An 11,221-nucleotide genomic window follows, 5' to 3' on the forward strand; every position below is an offset into this window, starting at 1 on the left:
TCTTCTGCTCTTGGCAAACAGATCCTGGAAAACACTCCCGAATCGCATCCGGACCACAATCACCTGAAAGCTGCTCTGGAAAAGGCGGAGGAGTTGTGCTCACAGGTGAGAGCTGCTCGAGTCACTTGGGGATTCTGTGCACCGCTGGTTTCTACTGCCTCAAAAGCTCTTGAAAAAATGTGGACTCTTTTGGGGGGGGGGGTGAAAAATATTGGATTCTCACAAAGTTACCAGCCATCCCTTTTCTGATCGGCTTTTACTCACGAGGGTCGTGGGCGTGCCAAAGCCTCTCCCGGCTGTCATCGGGCAGTAGGCGGGGGATGCCTATTATTTTAGAATAATATGATAATTTTGGAGTGAGGGGGGTTCTCTTTGGGGAAAAAAAAACAAAAAACAAATCTGAGCTTCCTTGCGTTTTTTTGGCGCGTAGGTGAACGAAGGCGTGAGGGAGAAGGAGAACTCAGATCGTCTGGAGTGGATCCAAGCTCACGTTCAGTGCGAAGGCCTGTCCGAGGTACTCGACATTTTTGTCCATGTCTTCATCCACGTCGGTCTTCAAAAAATAAAGACAGCCAAAGGAGTTGACGCGCTTGAACGCGACCGAGAGCACACGTCGGAAATAACGCGGGGATTGCGGCCAACCGGCACTATGCCGCATATTGACCAGGAAAGGCTGAACGGAGGGAAAAGGAAAAGCCTTTGACGGGTCACCAACCGTTTTTGCAGCAACTGGTGTTCAACTCGGTGACCAACTGTTTGGGTCCCCGCAAGTTCCTCCACAGCGGCAAACTCTTCAAAGCCAAAAGCAGCAAGGAGCTCTACGGCTTCCTCTTCAACGACTTCCTGCTGCTGACGCAGGTGACGCCCCCTCCGTCGCCCCAAAGTCCTCAATTCTCTCGCTCTGTCTCAAGCCGCTTCCTGTGCTGTCTTGTCCATCCCCGCAGGTCACCAAACCCCTGGGCTCGTCCGGGTCCGACAAAGTCTTCTCGGCCAAAACACACCTGCAGTACCGCATGTACAAGACGGTAAGAACATGCGCAACACACACAGACACACACACGAGTAATAAAGACTGGATCGGTCATAATGAGGTGACCGTTCCTGCGTGCGTGCGTGTGTGCACGGCGCAGCCCATCTTCCTGAACGAGGTTCTGGTGAAACTGCCGACGGACCCGTCGGGAGATGAGCCGCTCTTTCACATCTCTCACATCGACAGAGTTTACACCCTCAGGGCCGAGAGCATCAACGAGCGGTAAACAAACGCAGCATTTTTGGGCTAGGCAAGTTAAATGTGAGTGTGCTCACCTGCTACGTGTGTGTGTGCGTGTGTGTGTGCGTGTGTGTGTGTGTGTGTGTGTGTGTGTGCGTGTGCGCACACGGCTCGTCCGGGTCCGACAAAGTCTTCTCGGCCAAAACACACCTGCAGTACCGCATGTACAAGACGGTAAGAACATGCGCAACACACACAGACACACACACGAGTAATAAAGACTGGATCGGTCATAATGAGGTGACCGTTCCTGCGTGCGTGCGTGTGTGCACGGCGCAGCCCATCTTCCTGAACGAGGTTCTGGTGAAACTGCCGACGGACCCGTCGGGAGATGAGCCGCTCTTTCACATCTCTCACATCGACAGAGTTTACACCCTCAGGGCCGAGAGCATCAACGAGCGGTAAACAAACGCAGCATTTTTGGGCTAGGCAAGTTAAATGTGAGTGTGCTCACCTGCTACGTGTGTGTGTGCGTGTGTGTGTGCGTGTGTGTGTGTGTGTGTGTGTGTGTGTGTGTGCGTGTGCGCACACGCAGGACAGCGTGGGTCCAGAAAATCAAGGCGGCTTCCGAACTCTTCATCGAAACCGAGAAGAAGAAGAGAGAAAAAGCCTATCTGGGTATTGATTGGATTGGATTGTAATGCTGGGACTGGCTTGTGCTGGCTGCTGACGTTGTGCCCTGCCGATCTGTGCTCAGTGCGTTCCCAGAGGGCGACGGGAATCGGCAGGCTGATGGTCAACATCGTGGAGGGAATCGAACTCAAGCCCTGTCGCTCGCACGGTAACAACAAAAATGGCGCCGCCCGGGATTTTTGCATCGGCAGGAGCGTGCGTACGGCCGGCAGGATGTGCTCTTGACTCGGCTTGTTTGTGCGGCAGGAAAAAGCAACCCTTACTGTGAGGTCACCATGGGCTCGCAGTGCCACATCACCAAAACTCTGCAGGTAACCACCGAGGCAACTGCTGCTTTGGATTCATAATTTCTTACCCTTGAGGAAAAATTAATTTATTTGTTACTTTTTAATTTTTTTTTTACATAAACCACGACGATAAGAGATTCTGGCACATTTTCCTTTTTTTTTTACCCATTCTTAATTTTGTCTTCATTTTATCATTGTCCAGAACTAATTTTCTAAAAAAAAAAAAAAGTCCTGGATTTGAATGAAACTTGAGCTCATTTTGGATGTTTAGCTGACAGTCGATGAGGTTTTCCCTTTGAGCTTCAGCGGAAGGCTTCTTGGCGTTGCTTCTTTGCCGAGTGAGTTTTGTTTGGTGGCAGGACACGCTGAATCCCAAGTGGAACTCCAACTGCCAGTTTTTCATCAAGGACCTGGAGCAGGATGTCCTGTGCGTGACCGTCTTTGAACGGGACCAGTTCTCGCCAGACGGTCGGTACTCCACCGATTCGTATTTCCGATCGGAGGCCCGCACTACAAAACAGCAAACGCTGTGTCTCCCTCCCTTCTTATTCCCCCCATTCAGACTTCTTGGGCAGGACAGAGATCCGATTGGCCGAGATCAAGAAGGACCAGGGCTCCAAGGGACCAATCACCAAGCGTTTGCTGCTCCATGAAGTTCCCACTGGCGAGATCGTGGTTAGGCTGGATCTCCAGCTCTTCGAGGAGCCCTGAAAGCGCGCATCTGGATGGTTATTAGCAGGAAGGACTGGACACAACTGGACCTAGGTCTGGCTCGGAGACGCAAGAGAGACACAGAGACTTTATTCTTAATCCTATTTATTGACCGAGCAGTAGAAGAAGTTGACTCGTCAGCTGGTAAGTTGGACCACGAGGCAGCTCGCTTGCAAAACTTCGCGTCAAAACTTGCCGGTCAGAACTCAAGTGAACTCCACAATGTGACGTAAAGACTTTTTTTTGCCGCTGTTTTCAGAAGAAAAGCTGATCTCCGAAAGTGTTAGCTCGTTGCTAACAGCTAATCCAAACTGACATTCGATTGAACCGTTTCTTCCCTCTGATGCCCAATCCAGTGACAATCTTGTGTGTGTGTGTGTGTGTGTGTGTGTGTGTGTGTGTGTGTGTGTGTTTTCAGTCTCCAAGCTTAACAGAAGATGCTAACAGCACTAATTAGTTAGCAGCGTTAGAAGTCCAGTGTTGAGTATTTATCATTTTTGTACCCATGAAGATGGTTAACTTGCTGTTTTTTTTCCCTTATTTTGTACCGATGAAAATTTACTTTTTTGTCATCCATAAGGATATTAACTTGTGTTGTTTTTCTATGAGGATGATTAATATTTTTCCAATTTTTTTACTGATGACACTGAAGGGACAGTGTGTAAAAATAAATAAATCTATGTTCATTATTTCAAAAACCCACATTAATGTCAATAATATCCCAAAAAAAGATGTTCTATCACATCAACATTATTTTTTGTATGTAATTGTAGGTGAAGTCATCTGTAATGATACTTAAAGGGCGCGCCTCCCCTATAGGAGGCTGCCATGTTTTGCCGCCATCTTTCTGCTATGGAGCCCGAAGGAGACAAACTTAGCAACACGCTTAGGTGGTTGCATTCTATTAGTTCACCACAAAATATTACACACTGTACCTTCAATTTTTTTCCCTATTTTTTTCTTTGTGAATAATTTTGTTTTTGTAAGGGCTGCTGTTGCTTCAATTAGCCACACATCCAACCTCTGGTGTCCTTGGGTTGCTCCAGAGAGCTGGCGTGTATTTGTGTTCCTACTGCTCTTGTCGTGCGGAGTGTACTGGAGAGGGACGTGCATGAAACACACACACTCGCACACACAGAAATGGACTGCATGAATGTTGTGTACTGTTATCACATTTCCCTCACACTGTAAACAACCAACGGTTACCTTAGTGACCAGCCACTGTCCAATCAGACGTGGACGAGCCAGTTTTGTGTGTCCTCACAATGAGAAAATGTCTTAACCCTGTATTTTCCTCTCGACCCCCTCGTAGCCCCTCACACTGTACTAAAAGTAAGCTAATGAGCCGCTCATACTGTCCGCCTTCCAGGCTGCTGTAGAAATACTGCTGAGAAAACAAACTGAAGAGTTATTACATGACCGCTAATGGACGATAGAAGACGGACATCGCTCTGTCTAGTTGAAGATGTACGTACCTTGTCTTTTCAGTGTTAATAAAATTCAAAAGAAACTTGAGTTGGACCAACATGTCGTCTATTTGTGTTGTTATTCAACCTGCACGCTCACACCGTTTGCATTAGGAGAATTCATTTTTGTTACGGGTTATTTTTTTTTGGTGGGGGGGGGGGGGGGTTCATTTTCTACCCATGGGGCGGCATGGCTCAGTGGAGAGTGATCGTTTCCCAGAGGCCATTGCGACCATGTCCTTGAGTAAGATACTGAACCCTCAGTTGCTCCTGATGCTGTGCCATCAGGCGGTGAATGAGCTAACTGTGTAAAGCACTTTGAGTACACGACATAGAAAAGCGCGAGATAAGTGGCAGTTCATTTTACCATGAGGTTAATTAATTTACTCTTTGTTCATAAAAGTTTTGGTGATGATGGTTATTAACTTGGTTTCATTTTTCACCAATGAGAGTAATTAACTTGTTTTTTTAATAAACATTTCACCCATAATGATAACCGAATTACTTTCTTTGACCCATGCTTGTCGCACAAGACTATTAAGAACTTTATGAAATACGAGCAAGCCTTTAGTCCCCTCGTTTAACAGCAGGTGGAGTTGGAGATATGTATTGGACTCGTTAGTCTTCTCATCACGACTCTGCGGCATTGCTGTGCTATATTTGTCATTCATATGCAGTCTTTATATTTTTTTCACATCCACCACCGCTGCTTGCTGTTGTTTTATAGGCGAGTTGCCAAATCCGTCAGTCACGACTCTGTCGTGGTCACAATTACGAATCGTCCACCGTTCTTCTTTTTATCCTGGCCTACTTTGGTCCAACGTAAAAATGTCACCCGAGGTCGAAAACGCTCATCTTTTCTTTGCCTTCAAGTCCAGATGTCAGAGTTTTAGAATGGCCAGAATGTCCCTCCGCTGATGACGTCAATTGATTTCGGGATGGCCATTCATTTCGCTCGTTCAAACATTACTGTAGCTTCCGTTTTAATAGAACTGGAGTGAACGTGAACACACGACCTCCGCGTCTCCCCATTTTGTCACACCGAAGCACCCAATAATTGGTAATAGATGCTATCTTTTAGCCGCTCTTTAGGACGATCAGCACACCCCTTTGACTACAGTACTGTAGTGATTTCATGAGATCAACATGCACGGTATTGCCATCTAATAGTTGCCGTTTTTGTCTTCATGCCCACACATACATTCCTGTGCACGTAAATATTTGCTTTGACATGTTCGTGTTTTAGTTTGGCGATTTAACACAGCGTCTTGTTCTACGTTTTATATGCCAGTAAATCAGGTGGCAGGGATGCAAACAGCGACACCAACAGCATTGGCAATCGCACTACGTCATTTTTTGAGAGCTTTTAAGTGGCTTCGCGTGAACGGGAGATTTCCCGCACGGACTCTTATCAACGGTTGAATCAGTCCTACGTCTCCGCGAGAACTGGGGTTCGTTCGTATACGCCCACGCGCACGCTCGCGCCGTCATACGTGCGCGTGACACACCTTCGGTTAGCCGTTAGGCTAACATTAAGCTAAATTTCCGGTGGGCGCGCGCCGGGCTCGGGCTGTGACTTCGGTGTTATGCGGTGAGGCGAGCGAACGAGCGAGAGTCCGCCCGCGACTGTCCCCCTCGGCCGACCATCGGGAGCCGCCATGGAGTGCCGCGTCCTGTCCATCCAGAGCCACGTCGTCCGAGGATATGTGGGCAACAAGAGCGCCTCTTTCCCGCTGCAGGTAGAAACCAAGTGAGCCAAGCAGCCTCCGCTTCCTCGCATCCATGAAGCGACGAGTGGGGGACCTTGACTGACATTTCATGTGTGATGCTCCTTTTATTCATTTATTCGCCACCCTCCCTTACAAAATGTGCCATCGCATTGCGCGTCGTGACTAAACGAGCGAAAATCAAAGTTTGTCTTTGGCCACAAACGAGTCGTGACGTACCCCGTCGCTTGGTTTTATTTTTCATCGCTGTCCGTTTTGAGTTTGTCCTCCTGGAAGCGACAACCTCCAAAATGACGTTTCATTTCCCTCCAAGCTGTCACTCACGACTCCTCATCACCTTTTCTTCATGTTGTCATTGAGTCAAACCTTGGGGGTCCGACGTTGAAACGTAGGACATCAATGTCCATCGTGACAAATAGGACACTGCTTTTGGGACGGAAGGTGCTTGTATGTGTTTAGATCGGTCCCAGGTAGCGAGTGGAACCTGTTAAGGTCACTCGTTCCATTACGGGAGACAGTTGATACATAAATTGAGGAGAATTGGTACCATTTTATGTACGGCCACCATTTTTATAGTGCTAGTCCTCACGAGGGAATTCGGGTGACTTTGAGTCTATCACAGCTGACTTTGGGCAAGAGGCTGGATACACCCGGGACTGGTCGCCAGCCAATCGCAGGGCATATATGGAAGCACAACCATTTACAGTCAAAAATGTTTCAAATGTGGCGCTTGAGCGAAAACGTTTTTCCCACCCCTTGGATAGTCGTGTAGAAATCATCTGTTGAACGTTTGAATGAGGAAGCCACCATAACTAACAACGTGACCCCCTCATTTTGTCAGGAACCCATCATCCGATTTTCAACATTCTCAAAATAGTTGTTGATTCTTTTGACAATCAATTAGTTGTTGACTAATTGATTAATCGTTGCACCACTAGAGATCAAACCCATTTTGGAGCAATTCAGTGACATCGGTCCAAATTGATTTCCCACAGCGCACTTGCTACTGCTCACTTAACTGGAGCACGTAAGAGGGAGCAAATGTGCCAAACTACACTGATGGTTGAAACACTATCCTTCTCTACTGGTTGTCAAGAAGAATGCTGTGGAAAAGATTCGTTGTACAATCAAAAGATTTTTGCTCCGTACGATACCGTAGATGTGAAATACCCAGAGGAGATTAGCTCAGCAGGCTGTGAAAGTGAGCGTGCGATTTCTGTTGTTGACAGCGTGAATGTAATGAGAGCTGGTCGCTTTGGTTGGATGATGATGACGATGCCGATGAAGCTGGATGAACCTCCACATCATCTCTCACGCTGTGGCACGAAGCGCTTAATCTATTTTTGGCCCCGTCGGCTCCTCGGGACGCTGGGGAAGTTGCGGGTGCTCGTCCCGGGCCCACGAGAGCGCCTCGAACTTGTTACGTCTGACTGATTCTCTATGCGCCCGCTAATGCGCAAATAATAATCGTTATATGGGGATAAAGAACAGCAGCCATTAGCTGCTCTCTATATATAGAAGAGCCTTTTACGTGGCCTGTAAAAGCGGACTTTTCCCCACTTTCAATTGTTGGGAGGCCGTGTCCGACACAAGACAAGCACTTGCCGAAAATGCCAGTGGCATTGGGGTTTTGACAGGCAGTTGCGTCTGGGCTAAAGGCGAATACCTCGGCAGGCTTATCCGTTTGTTGGCATGTCATGTGCGGACCGCTGCTGTGTTTTGCCCCAAATAAACAGACGCATGAATTCAAATGTACAATTTGCGGGCACCTGGGGAGTCCTCGTCGGCACGGAGAATTACAAAGCGCACGCGGGGCGTCGCCTGTCACTTCCTGTCAGGGTGGAAGCGGCGTGCGAGGTTCGAGGCCAGCGATTGGCTGCCGTGCTATTCTTCTCCGTGACGTCACGGAGCGCTCGTGTCGTCAGTGGTTGTGCCCGTTCGTTTTCAGAAATAACAGCGGCTAAGAAAGGAGGCAAACTTTTTGCTGTGCTTAGATCTTTGGCACCGACAATGACAATTAATACGCCAAATAATCATCATCAATATCAGTCACCCGAAGCCATTGAGTGAGGAAGAAAGCAGCACATAGCAGCTTTATCGCGGCGTACAGTTGGCATCGCAGCTCTCGTAATTTTCTCATTTTAATGCGATAAAAAAAATACGTATGTATAATTCTTGATGGCGTGAGTGACAATCAACAGTCGAACCATTGATGTCCTTGCTCGTCACAGAAAATGTTTGCTTCCGTCCACCGGGCACATTTGACCTGTGGACTTTGAAGTTGGCCAAGCAAAGTTTAGCAAACACACGCGTGGGAGCTTTGCTTGGACGATTGGCACAACGCGCAACAAGTTGTCTGAGGAGCAACATTGGAAGGCGTCTCCCCGTCGACTCAATTGTGACGTGGCTCGAAAATAGAAAAGTAGCTCTCTTCTTTTCCACTTCAATTCGTAGGTGCCGGGAATAACGGCGAATAATTTGAGGATGGAACACAGAAAATGGTTTGCGAAGCAGCGTTTCACAGCACGGTGCCAGAGGAAGAAGGCAAAAGAAGGAAGGATGCGCGCGCCAGCCCTGTCAAAACAAGCAGCTCGGCAGGAAGGGAGGAAGGCAAGAGAGAACTCGGGGAAAGATTTAAAAAGCCGCTCTGCGTTGGAAGCGGGCCGAAAAGTTGGTTGGAGTAGCTGGCGTGTTTGCATGAATTCAAAACAGGTGTGAAGGAAGAAAGGGACGAAGGAAGAAAAGAATGAAAAAGTTTTGGTGAATGCAAAATAAAAAAATAGAGCAGCAAGGTAGGAGGGAAAGAAGGAAGGACAGACAATCAGGTCTAGGCAAAGGAAGGAAGGATGCAAGAGGGTCTGAAGGAAGGAAGGAGGCGTAATGAAAAGGAAGACACGAAGCAAGGTCATAGAGAAGGAAGTCAGCCTGGAAGGAAAACAAGAGCTGGTTCAAGGTGGATGCATTGAAGACAAATGGAATGAAGGAAGGCAGAGCAGAACGGAGGTTGGAAGGAAGGAAATCGGCACAAAGCAGGTCTGAGGTGGATGATGACGCTAATGATTCACCGAGGTGTCAAACTGCCGCAGTGTAGCGTCCACCACTGCTGGGGCAATTACTCAAGGTCAAATGTATTTATTTATTGCCTCAAGTATCGGTGGCTTCCGTGAGTACCCGATACCCGTATCGACCTTATGCTGATCCCTGGTGGTGGAATTCGCCCATTCCTGGAATAGAAAAACAACTCTGAGGGAAAGGAGGAAGGAAAAGATGCCAGGAAAGCAAAACCTTCAAGGTAACGCCAATGAAAGCCATTGAAAGGGTCGACCCGCTTGTGGCCCTCCGTGGACTGAGGAGAGAGTTGTCTGACCTGCGCTCGGTTGAAACGGCAAACAAAGCTGCGAGCGACGCAAAAGGAGAACCAGGTCACCGAGAACAAACCTTTGACTTTCTGCCATCGAGTCATGGCCAGAGCAATCGAGCCAAAGCATGGAGGACAATTTAGCGTCCCATCTTGGATTTTGATTTTGGATTTGATTTGACTTTTTATTTGGTCTCCCGTAGGAGAAACTTGACTCGGATTTTTGCTGAATGTGCGTTTCTGTGTTTTTTTTTGTTTTTGTTTTTTTTTTAATCACTTCGATTGTCAGCGTGCAGTGCCATTCCCTTTTCTCACTACACACTGCAGGTGGGAATGACGCATGTCGCAATACTTGAGAGGAATCGCTAATATTCCCGCACTTGTCATCAAGCCCTTGTGCTGCTCAGTGAGGTCAAGATGCTCTTTTGGCACAAAGTCTTTGGCCCGGGTTATTCGTACCCTGACTCACTACGGTAGTTTCACCGATCCAAATCTGAGTATTTATCTCCTGTTGTGACCTTGCATATGTTTGTGTTTGTCTCCTTGCAGGTTTTGGGCTTTGAGGTGGACTCCATCAACTCGGTGCAGTTCTCCAACCACACAGGTAAGACCAACGCTTTCACCGTCTTCCTTTTTCCCCGCGTGCTGCAGCACCAGACGGTTAGCCAGCCGCCGGTCGATGCAAGAAAAAAAAAAAAAAGAAAGCTAATGCATAATGGGCACGTTCACAATTGAGGCAGGGCCACCTAAGACGTTTGCCAGTTAACAACCGGCCGACTCGTCACCCACGTCACTCACCGGGCCGGGCCCTGCCTTTTGAAATCGTGCACACTCACTCCCACTCACTCCCAGGAGAACGTGAGAAAGGCTTCACAACATGTGGACAAATAGAATACCCGCACAATATCGTGACGAATCATGAAAAATCAGTTTTTAATCGCTCGTATGCTGAGGGTCGCACTTAAGAGTCTTCATGATATGATCTAACGTGAAAAATGGCCTCCAGCTCGGAACTGAGAGGCCCCAGAAAATGACGGTGTCAATTGCCACAGCAGCAAGTGATGATGTCATCTCATACGCACACACTCACGTCCCTTCTCAGTGCCTCTGGCTTTCTCCTCCCGTGTTGCCTGGCAACTAGAACCCCCCCCCCCCCCCCCCCCCCCCCCCCCCAAAACCCGGGACCCGCCTGTGACTCACCTGGAGCTGCGACATCAGCCTGCAGCAGACAGACGTGCACACGCGCGCTCCTTCAACGCACACTGGCTCCACATTCGTTGACTGATTGGCAGATGGCTAATGTGCAACAGGACACTTTGTGGTGGCAAATGTAATGTCTGCCAAATATATATGCATCCACAGACAAATAGATACACACACACAGACAGACAGACCCACAGTTACAAAATAAATGTGTGACTTTAAATAGCTGTCTCTTGACTCGCGTGTGTGTGTGTGTGTGTGTGTGTGTGTGTGTGTGTGTGTGTGTGGGTTGAGTGGGTGTGTGTGTGTGTGTGAGGGTTGGGTGGGTTGTGTGTGTGTGTGTGTGTGTGTGTGTGTGTGTGTGTGTGTGTGTGTACATATATATTTCTTTGTTTGTTCGACGTTTGTCCAAATGGCGGGAATGCCTTGTGTTCAGGCTGCACCAGGGACACGTCCTTCCTGGAGATGGTGGTGGATATCGTTCAGGAGCTCAAGAGAGCCAATCCAAATTTGGTGTACGGTGAGTGGTGACTTCTCTTCTTGAGGCTTGATGACGTGGAGGGGTC

General features: G+C 48.2%; 2 protein-coding genes across 2 annotated transcripts in view; both read left to right on the forward strand.

Moving 5' to 3' along the window:
- itsn1 (intersectin 1 (SH3 domain protein)) overlaps positions 1–3,476 on the forward strand; it is a 48,583-nt gene extending 45,107 nt beyond the window's left edge. The window contains exons 38-46 of the mRNA XM_019860270.1: positions 431–514; positions 727–858; positions 945–1,025; positions 1,131–1,252; positions 1,806–1,888; positions 1,968–2,051; positions 2,150–2,214; positions 2,550–2,658; positions 2,753–3,476. Coding sequence (XP_019715829.1) covers positions 431–514; positions 727–858; positions 945–1,025; positions 1,131–1,252; positions 1,806–1,888; positions 1,968–2,051; positions 2,150–2,214; positions 2,550–2,658; positions 2,753–2,901 — 909 coding nt within the window. The 3' untranslated portion in view covers positions 2,902–3,476. The remainder of the gene's footprint in view (positions 1–430; positions 515–726; positions 859–944; positions 1,026–1,130; positions 1,253–1,805; positions 1,889–1,967; positions 2,052–2,149; positions 2,215–2,549; positions 2,659–2,752) is intronic.
- Positions 3,477–5,693: 2,217 nt separating this feature from the next.
- Positions 5,694–11,221, forward strand: part of pdxkb (pyridoxal (pyridoxine, vitamin B6) kinase b) — a 10,013-nt gene continuing 4,485 nt past the window's right edge. The window contains exons 1-2 of the mRNA XM_019860411.1: positions 5,694–6,106; positions 10,002–10,056. Of these exons, the coding sequence (XP_019715970.1) occupies positions 6,026–6,106; positions 10,002–10,056 (136 nt within the window). The 5' untranslated portion in view covers positions 5,694–6,025. The remainder of the gene's footprint in view (positions 6,107–10,001; positions 10,057–11,221) is intronic.

The sequence above is a fragment of the Hippocampus comes genome, unplaced genomic scaffold, assembly GCF_001891065.2.
Source record: "Hippocampus comes isolate QL1 unplaced genomic scaffold, H_comes_QL1_v1.1 scaffold39, whole genome shotgun sequence".
NCBI classification, from domain to species: Eukaryota; Metazoa; Chordata; class Actinopteri; order Syngnathiformes; family Syngnathidae; genus Hippocampus; species Hippocampus comes.